The sequence below is a fragment of the Ahaetulla prasina genome, chromosome 14 (genome assembly GCF_028640845.1).
Source record: "Ahaetulla prasina isolate Xishuangbanna chromosome 14, ASM2864084v1, whole genome shotgun sequence".
In the NCBI taxonomy this organism is placed as follows: Eukaryota; Metazoa; Chordata; class Lepidosauria; order Squamata; family Colubridae; genus Ahaetulla; species Ahaetulla prasina.
Genome location: NC_080552.1, coordinates 17,299,413 through 17,319,406, shown reverse-complemented (window position 1 = coordinate 17,319,406; position 19,994 = coordinate 17,299,413). Strand labels below are relative to the sequence as shown.

The 19,994-nt window shown below is 45.4% G+C and overlaps 1 protein-coding gene across 1 annotated transcript in view; it reads right to left on the bottom strand.

Annotated features, from left to right (window-relative positions):
* The window catches only part of MOSMO (modulator of smoothened), a 42,205-nt gene extending 22,508 nt beyond the window's left edge, over positions 1 to 19,697 (bottom strand). Inside the window, exon 1 of the mRNA XM_058157268.1 lies at positions 19,201 to 19,697. Coding sequence (XP_058013251.1) covers positions 19,201 to 19,306 — 106 coding nt within the window. The 5' untranslated portion in view covers positions 19,307 to 19,697. The remainder of the gene's footprint in view (positions 1 to 19,200) is intronic.
* Positions 19,698 to 19,994: the final 297 nt, after the last annotated feature.

The following is a 19,994-nucleotide window of genomic DNA, read 5'->3' as shown; positions in this document are numbered from 1 at the left end:
GAGAACATGACACAACAGAAGTAAGCACACAGAGACAATCCTCGACTTACAACAGTTTGCTTAGCGACCATGCAAAGTCACCAACGGCACTGAAAAAGGTGACTCGGGGCCATTTTTCAGGCTGCGGCATTCCTGGTGGCCACGCGATTTACGTTCGGATGATTGACAACCTATTCACCTTTATGACGGTGGCAGGTCACGTGATTCCCCCTGTTGCGACCTTCTGACAAGCAAAGTCCATGGGGGAAGCCGGATTCGCTTAGCGACCGTGTTACGCATTTAACAACCGCAGTGATTCACAGAACAAATGAGGCAACAGAAGTCGTCAAATGGGGGCAAAAACAACTGCCTCACTTAGCAACGGAAATTTGGGGTCAACTGTGGTCGTAAGCCGAGGATTACCCATACACGAAGGTAGGACTCCTCGAAATTACGACGGACCCCAAAAAGGGACTTATGGCCTAGATTTGAAGCTCTGATTGTCTGCCTATCTTGCAGGCACATGACTTTATTTTGGGCAATTGGCTCACATTTTTGGCAGTTTGCAGCATCCCGCAGTCACATAACCGCAATTTATTTTTATTTTTTCTTGGAAACTGGAATTTACTTCCGGTTCCCCCACCCAAAAATGCCCCACAGGGAAGAATAGATTCATTTAAAGACTGCTGCAATCACATAACAACTGTAAAAAAAGGGTGGGGGGCTGTAAAACTGGGTCACCTGACTCGCTTTATGACTGAAATGATGGACTCAGTCGCAGTCGTAAGTCGAGAACTACCTGTAGCTATTGTAGGAGTAAGGCCCATCTTATAAGGCAGCCTGAGTCAGACAGCCACCACTCAAAAGAAGCAGCTAGTCCTCAAGCAGTGACTGTCCTGTGTAAGCGACAGTTTGCAGTTACAACGGGAATGTAAAAAAAATTCACTTTGTAGCCAGTCCTCACCTTTATGACCATTGCAGGTCTGTAAAGCAAAGCTGAAATGAGATCATAAGGATAGTAGCGGCAGTTTCACGTAAGTGTCCACTTTGCTTAATGATGGAGTTGCTGGCCCAATTGTTGTCTCTAAATGAGGACTACTTTCACCCAACAAGCCAAAGTGCTTAGCTATAAGATAAGATCCGGCAGGAGCTCCAACTGATACCACTACGAATTCAAGATTTAAACCTAATTAGATGCAAGGCATGCCTAGTATAACCAGCAATAAATCATGTTTTCCAATTCTTGACATTTTCTTAACCGTGATTTATCCATATAATGATTACCTGCCATCCAGACATTTTTCAACTCCTAGAGGACACCATATTTGCTCCACAATAATTGATCAAATCTCCCAATGGATCCCTCGGTATCATTTAACCCTATTTTACACTGATCCAAAAACAGAGAAATGCAGATTGAATGCAAGCAATGAACTCAACAAAAGATTTGTTTAGATTCGTTTAGATTCAATGCTGGCAAGAACACTCCCATTTTTTTGTGTAAAATGCAGACATTTTAACTGTAATGGCAACAAACAAAAAAAAGGAAAAATCCCAGAATTTAGAAACACGCTCCAAACAGCATGCCAATTTCCATATTTCTGCACCGAGTCCCTGTTGCTCTGTTTCTGAAAACAGCTAAATTAAAACCATTTAAAAATACGACAAGCGCGCAAACATATAATTGCCAAGATTGAGCTAATTTGGGAGCGAATGTCAGCTTACCGATTGAAAGCTATTAAGCGATTGGGAGTTGAAATGGAATTTTACTGGATGCAATTTGGGGTCTCAAGGCAGCTTTCCTGCAGCTCTCTGCCACTTAATTTGCTCGTAAACGAAAGCTTTTGTATTATAATAATAATAAAAAAAAAACATCTGTTGCTAATATTTCTTCTGGCTGTATTTGGTGGGATTTTTTTTCTTCCCCGTATTAATTTTAGCAGAACAACAAATTAACTGGAGGCAAATTGGTACCAATAAGAATTGCTAGCACGGCTCTGTTCGGGGGGGTGAGAAAGTGCTTGCAAAAGGTGGGTGTTTCACCCCTATATTGGCCACTGGTATAAATTATATGTATAGAAAAGACATACAGGAAGTCCTCAACTTATAATTGCAACTGAGCCCAATATTTCCGTTGCTAAGCAAAAACAGTTAAGTGGGTAGTGTCCCTTTTTTTGCCACAGTTCTTAAGCGAATCACACTGCAGTCGTTAAGTGAATCACACGGTTGTGGAGAGAATCTGGCTTTCCCCCATGAACTTTGCTTGTCGGAAGGTCACAAAAGGGGATTTACATGACCCTGGGACAGTCACAACCGGCATAAGTACATGCCAGTTGCCAAGCGTATGAATTTTGATCACGTGACCATGGGGAATGCTGCAGTGGTCGTAAGTGCGAAAAGCGGTCGTCTCTTTCTACAGTGGCGTTGTAACTTTGAACGGTCACTCAATGAATGGCTGTAAGTCGAGGAGTGCCTTTATTCGTACAAGGAGAAATATACAGGTAAGTCCTCGACTTACAGCCATTCACTGAGTGACCGTTCAAAGTTACAACGGTGCTGAAAAAAAGCGGCTTATGACCATTTTTCACACTTACGGCCGTTGCCGCATTCTCGTGGTCACGCGATTTACATTTGGATGCTTGACAAATGACTCACATTTATAACGATCCTTGCAGTGTCCCGGGGTCACGCGATCTCTCTTTTGCGACCAACTGAGGAAGTCCATGGCAAAGTCAAATGCACCCAACAACCGTTGTTACTCATTTTAAACAACTGCAGGGATGTCCATTAACAAGCGCGGCGAGGAAAGTCATAAATCGGGGCAAAACTCACTTAACCAATTTCTGGCTTAGCCACAGAAATTCTGGGCTTGATGGTGGTCATTAAGTTGAGGACTATCTGCCTTTGTTGGGAACAGAGAGAAACGCAAGATGGGAATCTGAAGATGTTATTTTGGTGGTCCTCTTCAGAATCTTCAGGGGAAAGTGGGAGAACAAAGTTTCTGAGCCAGATCAATTCTCGTGGAGAACAGAGAAATGACACGTGAGGCGGATGCGCTCCACGGCGTATGTGGGAAAGATGCTTTTCCTTGTACGGATGTATGCGGAAAATGTCTTCAAGCGGTAATCTGTTCTGACCTAGGCTTCCCCAGCAGCACGAAGCCGAGTCCTCGTCCCCATAAACCCCTTTTATTTCATTGACAGTGAATTCCTCTCCAGCAAAGTCTTTCCTCCTCCACAGCCTTTCAAGATAGTTCACCACTACTGACCTTTATCAGGCTTGGAGAGTGGCCAGGCCGATATGCAATACTTGGCAAGAATGCAGGAATGAACTAATTGTCTCCTGCAAACGCCCCTCCCCTTTCGCTCTTTTATTTCCTATGGGAGGGGCCATTCATTGTCCACCTGTGGCCTTACTCCCAAGTTGACCCTTGTTCTTTAGCTGTTCCCTTCATCTGGCAGCTCTGCGCATGCGCACACTGGGAACAGGCTCCAGCTGTTTGTCTGCCTCACTGATGTCGGACTCCGAAGGCAGCTGATAACTGGCATATGGCCCTGGCCCCCTCTCTGCCTCCGATGCAGAGCCCTCATCAGAGCCTTCCCCAGGACCGGCCCATGTTCCTCCCCAACCTCCTCACTGTCCAAATCTGCTGCCAGATCTGCTGGTGCGCCACAGCATAATCTAGTTCTTATACGCCGCTAAAAAAGCCAACATTTCTTTGACCTTTTAAGGCATGACCAACCATCCCCTGCCTTTTCTACACCGAGTTGTTTGAGAAGATCACTCAGTTTCTTGCATCAATTTCCTGTGGCACCAGAACACCTAAAGGTAAAGGTAAAGGTTCCCCTCGCATATACGTGCTAGTCATTGCCGATTCTAGGGGGCGGTGCTCATCTCCGTTTCAAACCCGAAGAGCCAGCGCTGTCCAAAGACGTCTCCGTGGTCATGTGGCCGGCATGACTCAATGCCAAAGGCGCACGGAACGCTGTTCCCTTCCCACCAAAGGTGGTCCCTATTTTTTCTACTTGCATTTTTACGTGCTTTCGAAACTGCTAGGTTGGCAGAAGCTGGGACAAGTAACAGGAGCTCACCCCGTTACACGACAGCACTAGGGATTCGAACTGAGCTGCCGACCTTTCGATCGACAAGCTCAACGTCCTAGCCCCTGAGCCACCGCATCCCACCACCAGAACACCTATAAATTGCTATTTTAAAAAAATCAAGACTCTGATCCTGGTTTACAGGCAATATTTAAAATTATTATCCTGTTTGGATATCACGGGTGTCCTTTACAGCCAGACACATGAGAGGGGAAAGAAGAGGAGCATCGGGTTCTTGGTGCTCCCTGAGCTTGGCTGTTTTCTTGCAGACCAGGGGTGAAATCCAGCAGGTTCTGACGAACCAGTAGCGGAAATTTTGAGCAGTTCAGAGAACTGGCAAATATCACCTCTGGCTGGCCCCCGAGTGGGGTGGGAATGGGGATTTTGCAATATCCTTCCCCCAGGAGTGGGATGGGAATGGAGATTTTGCAGTATCCTTCCCGTGCCACGCCCAAGCCACACCATGCCCACAGAACCGGTAGTAAAAAAAATTTGGTTTTGCCGCAAGACTTTTGATTGCTCAATATTGGAAGAAAGAAGAATTACCTACAATTGAAGAATGGACACTCAAAGTATCAAATCTGGCAGAAATGGCAAAAATCTCTGCTTACTTGAAAGACTATACACAAGAAAAATATATTTTAGAATGGAAAATGTGGATTGATTATATTCAAAATAAGTATCAGATAAAAAAATATCGAATAGCATATGAGTAAATTTAGGAAATATTTTGTAGTAGATATATTTCTGAAGGAGAGGGGAATTAGAGTGTGATTAAGTGTGGAGTGACTAGAGATTATAATTTAGGAATTATTTTGGATTATGATTGTTAGTTTTGATACCCTGCATTTTGTTCTGGGAAGTCGGGGTGGGGGTGGGGGTAAGGGGAGGGAATTGGGGGTTGAGGTAGAGATGGAGTGATGGTTAATGTACAGGGATTATTGAAGATGTATAAATATAATTAATGTAGGGTCGGGTCTGCCCAGTTACCATTTTAGAACGGTGGGGAGGAGAAAAGAGAGTAGGAGGTAGGAAAGAGGAGAAGAGGAAGGAAGAGGGTAGAAGAGGAGAAGGAAGGTGTAGGGTGGAGGGAGGAGAGGATGTAGATAAGAGAAGGAGAGGAAGGTTTGGAAAGTAAAAGAAGGTAGAAGAGGGAAGAGTGTTAAAAAGGGGGGTGGTGACTGGGCAAGCCTGACTAATTGTATATAACTGTACATTGGATGAATTATTTGATATGATTGTAAAAATAAAACTTTAAAAAAAAAAATTGGTTTTCACCACTGCTGCAGACATTTCATTACCCAAATAGGTAACATCATCAGTGCTAGCCTCCTTTATGGGTACCCCAAAAGGAGAGGACTCAGAAGTTGTTGTAGCAAAGATTGGTTGATTGGTTGTTGGTGCCTGTAATATGTGACTATTTCCATTTTATATTTTTTTATCTGTCGCCAAACTGGCCAACGCTCCCTTCCAAAACAATATAAGATTATAGGAGAAGTTTCTGTCATTGCTTCATATCCTTGGGCTAATCGTTTTACTCTTCTGGCCCACAGCCTATTCTTCCTTCCTATCTTCTAAACTTGGTCCTTATAGCTTCTCTTTTTAGTAAGGCAGAAATGGATGCTGCTGCTTCCTTGGTTGCAAGATATTAATCTATTTGTAAATTTTCCTCTTCATGTCCGTGAGCGCTTGAGCTGAAGACCACCGGGGGGGGGGGGGGGGGGAGAGAGAGAGAGAGAGAGAGGGAGGGAGGGAGGGAGAGAAAGATCAAAGCAAAATTTTTAGGAAAAATTGTTTTCTCAGATGCCAGCAGGGACATGCACAAATGAATGAATTGCGCTGAAAATGTACACATTGTGACATTAGTACAAAACTATTTCCTTTTAGACGAGTGTCTACATGGGGCACCATGGAAGCTGTTAAACAATCACCAGGGATAATCCCTTATTTGACTATTACAATAATCTGGTCTTGGAAATTACATTAAAATGGGACTGTTGCCAGATCTGAAATTAAAATAAGGCACAGCTTGGAGATAATAAATGGGGAAGCGCTCCTAGTTGCTATTGCAGAAGAAAACAGCTGGATGCCCTCCAGATATCAGATGTTTATCTAACGGCCATTATGGTCAACCTCAATGGGAGGCAGCCAATCATACTGATATAAATCCGCAAATTAGCAGACGCGTGCCACCAACGCTCCACGTGGAATGACACCAAAAGGGAACGGAAATATGTAAGAAAGCATGACACAATAGTAACAAAGGGGTGCCTTCAAAGGTACTATGAGGTCTGGAGTAAATTCTACAACTGGCTTGATAGGAGGAAGAATGCCAAAAACAAGAGATAACGAATGTCTGGAAATGTATATCTCAATGTATATTGTACTTGTGAGGGTATAATAGGTTTATTAAATATGTACATAGTTGTACGGGAAGTAGTAATATAGTATATACTTGATGTATAAGGAATCAGGAGATATGTAAATGTGTATACAGACTGAGGAATATCTGATTTAGTAACTTGAATTTGACGTAAATGTTAGAAACCAGAGACACAGAGCAATGTCCATTGTTTTTGTTTGTGTTTAAAGCCAATAAAATTTTTCTTTAAAAAAAAAGCGCTCACCTGTCCTTTTGGAGATGTCAGATGTTGGCGGGCCTGGTTGAAGTATCCTGGTGAAGTTGGAGAGATTCCACAGAAGAGGAAAGATTTTTCCTTCAGTAGTTCTGCATCCCGCAACACAAAAGCTGCCCGTTTCCAGGGACATTGGCCAGAGAATAGAGGTCTTCTATTTTGGACTCCATTATTATCAATACCGGTCAGGCGTGAAAGATCAGGTCCAATTAAGCTAATGTGTGGCTAATCATGCCTATGGACAGGAATCCTCTCAGCTAATGGTTAGCATCTGTTTGGAGTTAGACAAGGCTCAGCGGAATTGAAAGAAAGGTGGACTTAAGTTTGGTTGCGGCTACGTAAGAATTCTAGGCTGGTCCCTCTTTTGACTCCGCCCCCAGGCAGAGTCTCTGCCTACAAAATCAGAGCTAAATCCTCCCCGTTGTAATTTATGCACGCAGAATGAATCAAAAACACTGAATACATTACGTCAATCAAGCCGTTCCATTCTGATCTGCTGCCGATTTATTAGGTTCCCTCAAGGTGGTGGTGGATCTTAGTGATGACACGATTAGATGTACTCTTAATAATAATAATAATAATAATAATATCAGAGTTGGAAGGGACCTTGGAGGTCTTCTAGTCCAACCCCCTACCGAGGCAGGAAACCCTACACCATTTCAGACAAATGGCTATCCAACATTTTCTTAAAAATTTCCAGTGTTGGAGCATTTACAACTTCTGCAGGCAAGTTGTTCCAGTGATTAATTGTTCTAACTGTCAGGAAATTTCTCCTTAGTTCTAGGTTGCTTCTCTCCTTGATTAGTTTCCACCCATTGCTTCTTGTTCTTCCCTCAGGTGGTTTGGAGAATAGTTTCCCTCTTCTTTGTGGCAACCCCTGAGATATTGGAACACTGCTGTCATGTCTCCCCTAGTCCTTCTTTTCATTAAACTAGACATACCCAGTTCCTGCAACCGTTCTTCATATGTTTTAGCCTCCAGTCCCTAATCATCTTTGTTGCTCTTCTCTGCACTCTTTCTAGAGTCTCAACATCTTTTTTACATTGTGGCGACCAAAACTGGGTGCAATATTCCAAGTGTGGCCTTACCAAGGCATTATAAAGTGGAATTAACATTTCACGTGATCTTGATTCTATCCCTCTGCTTATGCAGCCCAGAATTGTGTTGGCTTTTTTGGCAATCATCTTCAAGATGATCTAACCTGGACATTTTGGTCCCCAACGATGACGCCAGGTTTCCGACAGTAACTGATTTCTAATTATATACAGGTTTCCGTGTTTAATAGATCAGTAAGTGTAATGAATGCTCTTGGGTTCAATCGTCGTTCCTGCTCAAGCACTGAAGTATGTGAATAATCTTATCTGAAATGGTATAAGTACGTGAGGACGAACCTATGGTGCCAGAGGTGGCACACAGAGGCCTCTCTGTGAGCAGATGCCTTTGTCGCCAGCTGCTATTCTGGTTTCGTGCCAGCTGGTCTTTGCTGGCACTGGAGCACTGGAAAACAGCCGGAAAACTGCACGAAAAACAGCCAAAAAACAGGCTATTTTGGGTCTGTTTTCAGGGCCATTTTGGGGGTGTTTTCTGGGCCCTTTTTAGGCTGAAGAACGGCCTTAAAATGGCCCTGAAAAATGCCAAAAAACTGGCATGCGCGCCGGCCAGCTGGTCTTCAAGTTTCCGGCACTCCGGCACGCACACATGCTTGCTCGTACACCTGTGTGCCGAAAAGGTTCACCATCAGTGGTATAGGTTCTCCTGCTTGAGCAGGGGGCTGGACTAGAAGACCTCCAAGGTCCCTTCCAGCTCATTCTATTCTAAATGATTAAGATATAGCAGAACACCGCAGCTGGGCAAGAAACAGATTTAGTCCCTTGACCAATGAGAGAGACAATTTATCTAATATAAACCGAAAAGTGTCACAGTCTCCTACGGAAGGGTTAAGACCAACTCTGTTGCCCAAGGTACAGAAGTTACTGATTGATATAGCTGACTTAATTGTATGGCATCCACGTTTGTTTTTTTTTAATCACCAGGGTTAATTTTCCTTCATTTATATTGCCGCTAAGAAACTAAGAATGAAGTCCTAATCAACACAGCGCTAGTTAATTAAAAGCTCGAGTCTTGCCTTCAAGGAATGCAAGTGCAGGACGGGAAAACCGCTCCACTGCCCAAAATTTTTGCAGCTTGCCATGAAGTGGTCAACACGAAGAAATGCAACGCGAGAAAACACGAGAACCTGCTGTGCAGCCAACCCACACAGAGTAGAAGAATTTGAGGAGGTATGAGAAGGAAGTCAGGCATGGAAGGGTGACCTCTTGTTCTTTGCCTGCCCAAAATTAAAACGAAACACTTGCTTGGATTACAGGTAGTCCTCGACTTGTGACCACAATCGAGCCCAAAATTTCTGTTGCTAAAGCGAGACATTTGTTAAGTGAGTTTTGCTCCATCTGATGACCTTGTTTGCTGCTGTTGTTTAGTGAATTATTGCAATTGTTCAGCTGGCAACAGGGCTGTTAAGCGAATCTGGCTTCCTCGTAGACTTTTTTTTAAAAAATTGCATTTATATCCCACCCTTCTCCGAAGACTCAGGGCAGCTTACACTATGTTAAGCAATAGTCTTCATCTATTTGTATATTATATACAAAGTCAACTTTTTTATTGCCCCCAACAATCTGGGTCCTCATTTTACCTACCTTATAAAGGATGGAAGGCTGAGTCAACCTTGGGCCTGGTGGGACTTGAACCTGCAGTAATTGCAAGCAGCTGTGTTAATAACAGACTGTCTTAGCAGACTGAGCCACCAGAGGCCCTTTGCTGGTCGGATGGTCGCAAAAGGGGAACATCTGACCCCTGGACACCGCAACCGTCATAAATGTGACTCAGTTGCCAACTGTCCAAATTTTGATCAAGTGACCATGGGGGATGCTGTAATGGTCGTGTGAAAAACGGTCATAAGTCGCTTTTTCCCCAGCGGTGTTGTCACTTTGGACGGTCACTAAATGAGCTGTTGTAAGTCGAGGACTACCTGTAATCCAATACATATAAGCGAATCGATTAGCCTGGCTATGAAGGCATTGGGAGATTCCTAACGTTTCTTACGCAGCTAAGATGAGGACGATTGGATTGGCGTCATATTGGCACGTTCTCTGCACCAGACCCGTTAAGTGATTTATGGTAAGATCTGAAAAGCATTTCCAGGTCTCTTCTCAAGCAATTGGAACAAGCAATTGCTCCAGGCGGTAGCCTTGTACCTTCTGCCAGCAACGCAACTAAACAATGCCTGCTGAAAGATGAGATATTGTTCCTCCTATGAGTTGTGCAACTGAGGCTGCCCTGCCCTGCTCCTCACCCCATAAGTCAATGAATAGGGTATGTGATATTGGGGCTGCCCGACTGCCATTTCAGGAAGAAAAGGAGAGAGGAGTAGAAGGAGGGAAGAAAGTAGGTAGGAAAGAGTTGAGAAGGAGGAGGGGAATAAGAAGGTTAGAAAGGGTGGAAGAAGGGAGGAGTGGAGGAGGAGGAGAGGAAGTAGTAAAGTGAAGGAAATGAAGGAGGGGAAAGTAGTAGAGGGTAGAGGGAGGTTGTGAAGAAAGGAAGTGGCAGTCGGGCAGGCCCGAATCAGCAATAAATAAAAATTAATGATTAATGATGAATAATAGATTGTACATAAATATGATGTTGGAAAATGGAAATAAAAAAATTTTTTATAAAAAAAAATGAATAGGGTACGTTCTTTGCACAAAACAGTTAGATCACTTTGATGGGGGGGAGAGGAGGAGGAGGAAGAGGGGAGGGAAAAGGAAGAGGGGAGGGGGGAGGAGGAGGAGGAAGAATAGGGGGAGGGGGGAGGAAGAGGGGAAGGAGGAGGGGAAGAAGGAGGAGGAAGAGGAAGAATGGAGGGAAAAGGAAAAGGGAAGAGGAAGAAGGGGAAAGAGGGGAGGAAGAGGGGAATGAGGAGGTAGGAGGAAGAAGGGAAGGGGAGAGGGGGAGGAGAAAGGAGGAGAAGAGGAGGGGGAAGAAGGGAGGAAGAGGAGAAGGGGGAGGAGGAGGAAACAAGCCACTAATGAAATAAGGGCTATGAGGCATGATATTAACTGCGCTTATTTCTGTTATTACTGCATTTTCTCCAGGCCTTGAAGGGGAAATGCCACCAGCGGCTTCAAGGTGAACTTGGCACCACGAGCATCCTTCAAAAACCACGCCTCGGCTCTCCCTAGAAGGGATTTTCTGCACCTGAAGCTGTTGCCTGTGTGGGACACACAAATGCCCCTCCTCCTATTCCATCCTTTTTAGTTTGGCGCCTTGATAAGGATCGTTAATTCTGACCAGGTGAGTGAAGAAGCACATCTGACTTCATCTTAAAGATGTGCCGAAACTCAGCGCTTCTGTTCTTTGCCGGGGGTGGGTGGGGGGAATACACCTGTTCCATGGTGCCTTCCTTCTGAACAACCCCCAAGCCTTCTTCCCTTGACCAAGCAATTGAATGAGAGCTTCGGAATCTTAAAAGCCAATTTCCACGTGTTCCTCTCCTAACTGAGAAAGAAAAGTAGCATCGAAGCTCGTGAAAACCACCACACGTAGAATGTTGAGTCTCGAGGACCTATAGAAGAGGCTTCTTCAAATTCCAATACAGCTGAAAATCAGGATTTGGTTGCTAGCTTGAAACAGAAGGTACAGAAGGCACACTGCTCAAGGCTCAGAAGTGCCCTTCAGAAGGTGTTCCTGTCTCTTTAAGTTTTTTGAGATGAACTGCAGATCATTTGCGGCGATGGTGCTTCAAGTTCTGAACATCATCCTCCAGAGATGTTTGGTGGGGAGGGGGTTTTTCCCCCTCCAAGGCTAGGCAAGGGCCTGTTAATGTATTTGGCTTGTGATTCAAACTTGCTTCTTTCGTCTCCTTTTGAATGTGTTCAGCTTGATGAAGGTATCTTTTCCTTTATGTACACTGAGAGCATCTGCACCAAGACCAATTCCTTGCGTGTCCAATCACACTTGGCCAATAAAATTCTATTCTATTCTCAACTTGCGGAGTGTATCGGTAGAAGGATGGCCCGCAAAAGACACCTCCACAAACTCTTTTTAACATGTTAGTAACAAAATAGAGGTAGTCCTTGACTCAGGACCACAACTGAGCCCCCCCCCCTCAATTTCTGTTAAATGAGACATTGGTTAAATGAGTTTCGCCCCCATTTTACGACTTTTCTTGTCCCCCACTTCTTAAGTGAGTCACTGTAGTTGTTAAGTTAATAACATGGTTGTAAAGTGAATAGGGACAGGGTAGCTCAGTGGCTAAGATGCTGAGCTCGTCCATCAGAAGGTTGGTAGTTCAGTGGTTCAAATCCCTAGTCCCCCGGAATGGGGTGAGCTCCCGTTACTTGTCCCAGCTTCTGCCAACCTAGCCGTTCGAAAGCACGTAAAAAATGCAAGTAGAAAAATAGGGACCACCTTTGGTGGGAAGGTAACAGCATTCCGCGCGCCTTCGGAGTCTTTATTTATTTATTTATTTGCATTTATATCCCGCCTTTCTCCAAAGACTCAGGGCGGCTTACACTGTGTTAAGCAATAGTCTTCATCCATTTGTATATTATATACAAAGATTGTTGGGGGCAATAAGTTGACTTTGTATATAATATACAAATGGATGAAGACTATTGCTTAACACAGTGTAAGCCGCCCTGAGTCTTCGGAGAAGGGCGGGATATAAATGTAAATAAAAAAAAAAAACTTAATTGCCCCCAACAATCTGGGTCTTCATTTTACCTACCTTATAAAGGATGGAAGGCTGAGTCAATCTTGGGCCTGGTGGGGCTTGAACCTGCAGTAATTGCAAGCAGCTGCTGTTAATAACAGACTGTCTTAGCAGACTGAGCCACCAGAGGCCCGGTGTCGGTCACATGACCACAAAGACATCTTCAGACAGCACCGGTTCTTTGGCTTTGAAAAGGAGATGGGCACCGCCCCCTAGAGTCGGGAATGACTAGCACATATGTGCGAGGGGAACCTTTACCTTTTACCTTGACTCAGGACCACAACTGAGCCCCAAAATTTTCGTTGTTGAGTGAGACATTGGTTAAGTGAGTTTTGCCCCCATTTTACGACTTTTCTTGTCCCCCACTTCTTAAGTGAGTCACTGCAGGTTGTAAAGTGAATATGGTTTCCCCCGTTGATTTTGCTTGTCAGAAGAGGTGGGAGGGTCACACGATTCCAGGACATTGCAACCGACGTACATATAAGTCAGTTGCCAAGAGTCTGAATTTTGATCACGTGACCATAGGAACGCTGCAGCAGTTGTTAAGTGTGGAAAAACAGTCACAAATCACTTTTTCTAGTGATGTGGTAATTTTGAATGGTCACTAAACCAACCAGGACTAGCTGTCTGCTTAACCTCGGGGGCTCCCTCACTATTCATCGTTTGCTCTGCAGCTCCATCATCAAACAATATAAAATCAAGACCAATATCTGCACTTTTTAAAAAAAAAAAAATACAGCTACAATATTCTTCTTGCTTTCGCGGCACTTTTCACAACAGGAGGGCTGTTGAGTTTTCCGACTGCGTTTATCCACGGCCCTTAAGAACGATAAAATCACACCGAAGGAGCAGCAGAGCAAAATATGTAACTGGAACAAGCATCAAACACTTCCCATGATGGCAACGATCCAGTTCATCAAAAAAACAAACCTCTAGGGGTTTTTCCCCCCCCCCTTTTTAACAATGTGCATAAAGAGGCGGCAAAGAAATGTTAAGCCTTCCTCGCTACTCTCTTCTAGCAACCTCCCATAAAAATGCTGAGGTTGCAGAATTTCCAGGCAAGACAACTTTTTGGCACCTGGGTCCTTATCCTGCATCCCCTCCAAGTCACAGAAAACTGAGATATTCTCTAACAGATACAGAAATAAAATCCCACATACATACATATATATTTGTTTTTGTAGGTTTTCACGGGTATAGTTATGTAAGTCTTGGCATGTTCGGGTCTTTTCTCGGGTAAGGTTGAGAGTATCTTGGCAGCGTTTCAACGAGGTCTCATTCATCATCTTCAGGCTGGTGTCTTTGGCTTCGTGCTTCTCAAGAAGCACAAAGCCGAAGACACCAGCCTGAAGATGATGAGTGAGACCTCGTTGAAACGCTGCCAAGATACTCTCAACCTTACATGGGAACACACACACGCACGCACACAGGCACACACACACACACACACACACGTTATGGCCAGATGGACCAATCGCAAGCCTGCGTAGAGGACCCAGGAGCCTTGAGACCCACCAGTCAAAAAAAACCACACAAAATAAATTCTTAAGGCAAGTTATTAGAAGCCCCTTTGGGCTCATCCAGGAGACAATGACAGAAGATTAAGACAATTTTTATAAAATAAAAATAATAATAATAATAATCTTACAAATTGGCGGAGCTGCACCCCCCTCCCCCCATCAAGACATAAGCAATTATGTTGCAGGTGAATTTAAAACAGAAACAAAACCAAAACAGACAATGCAACTGAGTAACTTTTACTAGTTCACCTCTGCAAAAAAATCCCCAAACCTGCATAATTTTTGCATGGGTGATGAGCCACGAAATGAAATACCATATAAGACAAATCGGAAGTAAAACAACAGAGAGATAACTATCAGTATCAGGATTACACTCAACCCTGCTGTTTCCCCGAAAACAAGACCCTGTCTTATATATTTCTGAACCCTGAAATAAGCGCTTGGCCTTATTTTCGGGGAGGTCTTTTTATTTTGGGGCACGTGGAGCATGACGGGGCTCCTCTTGCGGTCTTACCTGATTTCCAGCTATGTCTCCCTAACCCTAACTAGAAGATTGGTGGGGCCCGGTTGCGCCTGCGTTTAAGTATTTTTGGGGAGGTCTTATTTTTGAGGGGGGCTTATTTTGGGGGGAGGTTTTATTTTCAGGGAAACACGATATTAAGTAAACTCTAGTGCAGGGGTGTCAAACTCAAGGGCCAGGGGACCGGATTTGGCCCATGGGGTGCTTAGATCTGGCCCGCGGGGCCGCCCTAGAAACAGCAAAGGACCGACCCACGGGGCCTCTTGCCAGCAAAAACAGAGCTCGGGAGCCTATTTTCACTGGCAGAGCGCACAGGCCGTCACAGGTGCCCCCCAACACGAGTGATGGTGGCCACGCCCACCCTGGCCACACCCACTCTGCCCCCCACCCCAAGGTCAAACACAAACCCTAATGCGGCCCTCAATGAAATAGATTTTGACACCCCTGTTCTATTGCATGTCAACTTGGGGGAACTTTACTGCATTAATGAAGTCTACGCTGGTTGATGTTCCCTCTGGCACTGGAATTTAAATCCTTATTTCAAAAGGACTCATTACACACACACAAACACACACCATTTATATTTGCTACAAACACACCCACCAATCAAAGTCCTGCAGGCATCCAAGTCTCTTCTCTCAGCGGCTATTATCACATTTGCAAAACAAACTGGCGCTGCCGTTTGAATTGTATCGCACAGGAATATAAATCAATTCCCCGAACAGCCTCTCCCATCGCACATACAAAGCCTCGGTACAATGAAGAGAATAAGCCCTCCTTTCCCGAGAAACACGGGTACACGCGTGCGCCAAGAACACAACGGCCAACAATGGACAAAAACCAGGGTTGGTTATTTTCTTACCCACCCTTTTTTAAAACGCACTCTTTTATATTCCCTTTATCGCTTGCACATGTTCTGGGTATTATGGTAGGTAGATAGATAGATAGATAGATAGATAGATAGATAGATAGATAGATAGATAGATAGATAGATAGACAGACAGAAGACAGACAGACAGACAGACAGAGCAGTGTTTCTCTAAAGCTGGCAAGTTTATCAGCATGGGCTGGCTGAGGAAGTCTGGGAGCTGGTCCACACATCTTAAAAGTTGTCAAGTTGGAGAAAGACCGATATAGAACAATTGGATTAAATTCGATCTCCGGCCCAAATTTACTCTCTAACCTCTGCCTTTTCTTTTGGTCTGCACTTAACTTCATCTGCTCCTCATTCTCCTGCTGTGCCTGCCCCCCCCCACTCCTCTCAACCCCAGGCAGAATAGGGGCATTGGAAGGCTGCAAAATGAGGAATAAGAAAAGATTTATTGCTCTTACTTTTAGGGATGTTAATTCCAAGTCATTTTCCCCCCACTTTGTTGGCTGTTTTTTCCCTTCCTAAAACAACTAGCTGGAATGTCTTTTGCTGACGGAGCACAACTTGTTCTTTTCACCTGAGGTGAACCAAGCTCACAAACTCCTTCCCTGGTTTCTTTTAAAGTTAGATATTTATAAACACGATCCATGTGCCCCAAAGGTCACGCAGCCTTCTTATTGGCAGCCTCTCCACAATAGGCTTAGCCTGATTAATAAAGAATAAAATGTTTTCAAGTTCGGTTTATGGATCGGTGTACACTATGATTCGAACACGTTGACGCTAGGCCAATAAACCACATAAAAACTAACCAAAGTTGAAGCTAAGTTTCATTACATTTTGCAAATGTAGCTATTATACTTGAAACGGATTTAGGTAAGGGGTGCGGGGTGGGGTTAGGTGAACAATAGCCACATGAGGTCCACTGCCAATTTCCTAAAATAATTCTGCTTTTCCATTTGCCTGCAAGTTTTCTCAAGAGATGCCACATTAGGACTAGACATTCATTTCTCAAGCTTATAATAAGATGGTTCTTTCGAAACAATGAACATTATGCAGAAGGAAAAATAGAAGTAAATTAGTACACAGTTCTTTCAGTAATGTTACCCATGTATCTATCACCTTGCACAAGATATACTTTACTTCTTATGAAAACTAGTCTCCCAAAAGGTTTTCCTTTCAAACAAGAGCATCTATCAACAATTAGATTGATGCCGAAGATCACTGAATCTGGCATTTAATTTCACTGTACGAAGTGCAATGACAATAAAGTAAACTCAACTAACTAAACTAAAATTAGATGGTGATTTATTTATATCCCTCGAGTTACCAATAACTCAAGACAATGGACATATCCAACAACGCACCTTCCTCCTCCTATTTTCCTGACAAAAACCATCTTGTGAGGGTGAGTTGGGCTGAGAGGGGGGACTGGCCCAAAGTCACCCAGCCGGCTTTCATGGCTAAGGTGAGAGAACTCAAGCCTCCCACTTTCTAGCCTGGTGTCTTAAGCACTAGTCCAAATCAGCTCTTTTCCAAAGCTGCACTTAAATGGACCCAAAATCTAAGAATAGAATAGAATAGAATAGAATAGAATAGAATAGAATAGAATAGAATAGAATAGAATAGAATAGAATAGAATGAGGGAGAAGGAGAGGGAGAGGGAGAGGAGAATAGGAATACAATAGAATAGAATAGAATAGAATAGAATAGAATAGAATAGAATAGGAATAGGAATAGGAATAGGAATAGGAATAGGAATAGGAATAGAGAGAGGAGAGGAGAGGAGAGGAATAGGAATAGGAATAGGAATAGGATAGGAGTGATTGAGCATACAAGGAATTTATCTTGGTACATATGCTCTCAGTGTACATCAAAGAAAAGATGCGTTCATCAAGAATTCTAAGGTACAACAGTTAATGACAGTCATAGGGTAAAAGGTGTAAGAGATAAGGATATATGAAACAGCTTTAGGTCACCCACAGTTTCTCCTTGGTTAGGGATAGAGAACTTATCTCTTTCTAAATGAATGAACATATTCAGTCTCCTTCATCTTAGCCCGGCAGACCACAGCCTATTCGAAACTGGGCTGCAGAAGTGGTGGGCAAACATGTGCACGCACGCAAGAACAAAACTGTATTTGTGAAAGCGGCACACACAAAACCATCCACTCTCTCCCCCACCAGCCCACTGCAGGTCCACTGAGCTGGAAAGGTTGAGGAACACTTGTCTTCTTAGACCGTACAAACTTCAATCGTTGGTCAATGGGCTACAGCAACTATTGGTAGGTCGCAAAATACTTGCAGCTTCTCTACACAGAGACCAAATTCCTTACTAATTCCTCGTAAGCTGCACCTGTGTGGTACTTCTTATCCCTTCTATCCCAGATTTACGGCAGAGGCAGGGACATTTAACCCTGCTCCAAAAATTCCCTGCACTACATGGTGGCTGACTGAAATTGATCAAATCCAGCAACTGAAGATTCTCTACTTTCTAACAAATAAGATTTGGGGATTGCAAAAGGAAATAAAGAAGTATATTTTTCCCTCTGTCCCCAAATCACCTTAAGAGAATAGAGGGTGTTGGGCTTGAGGGTTTAGTGACTGACCATGATCTAGACAAGAAATTGCAACAGATTCCAGTCTTGCCTCCAGAAGTTGTGGGTGTTCCAGGATGGGAGGTTTTGAGAAGAGATTGGACAACCATGTCAGAATGGTACAGGGTCTCAGGTTGAGTTAGAAGACCTCCAAGGTTCCTCCCAACTCTGCTTTGCTGTAATTCAGGCTTTTGACAATGGTCACTAAACCCTGAAGCCCAACAGATACCAGCCACCAAAGCTATACCAGGGGTATCCAACCTTGGCAATTTTTAAGACCCGTAGACTTCAACTCCCAGAATACCAGAATAGTATTATAGCTGGTTAGGAAATTTTGAGAGTTGAAATCGACAGGTCTTAAAAGTTGCCATGGTTGCCCACCCGTGGCCTATGACACCATCATAAAGAGGATTTTTAGCGCAAGTTAAGACAGTTCAATCAACACCCTTTTCTCGTTACAGCAGCCTAGGAGAAACTCACCATCACAAACAAAAGGCAATAATCCCAGGCGTCACCATTGAGCCGGAGCATCCCACAAGAAGCAGCCTTTTTGCCATTGAACCAAGAGGTGGCATTTAACAATGATTGCCTCCCCACGTTTTTTTCTCTTCCACGACTTCTTTTGACCAGGATTATTTATCCAGGTTAATCTTTAGCTTCCTTTTGGCCTCCTCCCCTCCCCCAAAAATAGTCAATATATACAAGAAACAATTGGGGGGTCAACTCACAGAGCAACTACGCAACCCATTCCTGGGAAGAAAAACCCTGGCAGGACTGGACTCTCACTGTCCTCTCTTCCATGGCTTCTCTCTCTCTCTCCCCCCCCTCAAAAAAACCTCCATTCTGTCCCCCACAAAAAGGCCTTCAGACCGAAAGTCCAGCCAGTCCAGCCCCCGCCCCCACTGCACCCCCAACCCATTTTCCCTGCAGGCAAAAATCTTCTAAAAGCGGCGAGTCCCTCCACTGCCTCGACCCCCACATTTCCCCCTCGCCCAAAAGCCCCCTCCCCCCCCAAGCTCGGGATTTGGGGGTTCGTCTCGCCCCCCCTCCAAGCGCGTCCGTGGGGAGGGGGTAGTAGAGGCTTGCGGGCACAGCCACGGGCTGCAGAGCCACAGGAGCCTCCTCGGCCGTCCCGCCCTTTCCTCCCGGGGCTTGGCTGGCTTTCTTCCCCCCCCCCCCACCCCCCCCTTGCCCAGCCCCCCCCCCCGCGACCCCCGTCCCCGCCGACCCACCCGCGGACTCGCCGGTGTTGATCCAGTCCGGGTTGGCCAGGCTGGCGATGGCGAAGATATCGGCGGCCAGAAAGAGGCATCCTGAGATGATGGTCAATTTGTCCATGTCCTCCGGCTCCGGCCACGGCCCGGTTTCCCACAGGCGGGGCCCGGGCCGGGGGCTCCTCACAGCCGCGGCTCCATGGCTCGGCGCAGCCTCCGACCCCTTCGCGCCGCCGCCTGGCCTGGCCTGGCCTGGCCTGACCGGGGCCGCCGCCGCCGCCGCCCCCTTCGTCCCTCACCGCCGTCCTCAGGTAGCCGCTGCGCAGGGGCGGCCCCTCCCCGCCGCCGCCGGGCCCCCGACTCGGGACGGCGCCGGAAGCAAAACCCAAGCGGGGCACCGCCGAGGTCGCGTCACCCGGAAACGAAAGCGTGGGGTCGCTCGCGCGGCGCCCCCCTCTCTCTCTCTCTCTCTCTCGCAGTGGCCACCAGACGGGGCGGGGCTTCTGGAGGAGACGGCGACGCCGCCGAGCGTCGTCAGGACAGCTTGGGCGGGCGGGGTTTCTTGGGCGAGGCGGGGCTTGAAGGGCGTGACGGTTGAAACGGGGCGGGGCTTCGGAAATGGCGGGGGACAAAAATGGTCCCTCGTGCTTTGATTTGGGCGCCATTGGAGGGGCGAGGTCGAAGCCGACTTTCTTTAGTTGTGAGGGGGAAACACCCCCCACCCACCCCCGCCCCATGCTAATTGACAGAAGGAGGAGAAAACCAATCCTTCCTAATATTCTTTTTAATTTTATTTATTTAGGACTTGGCCA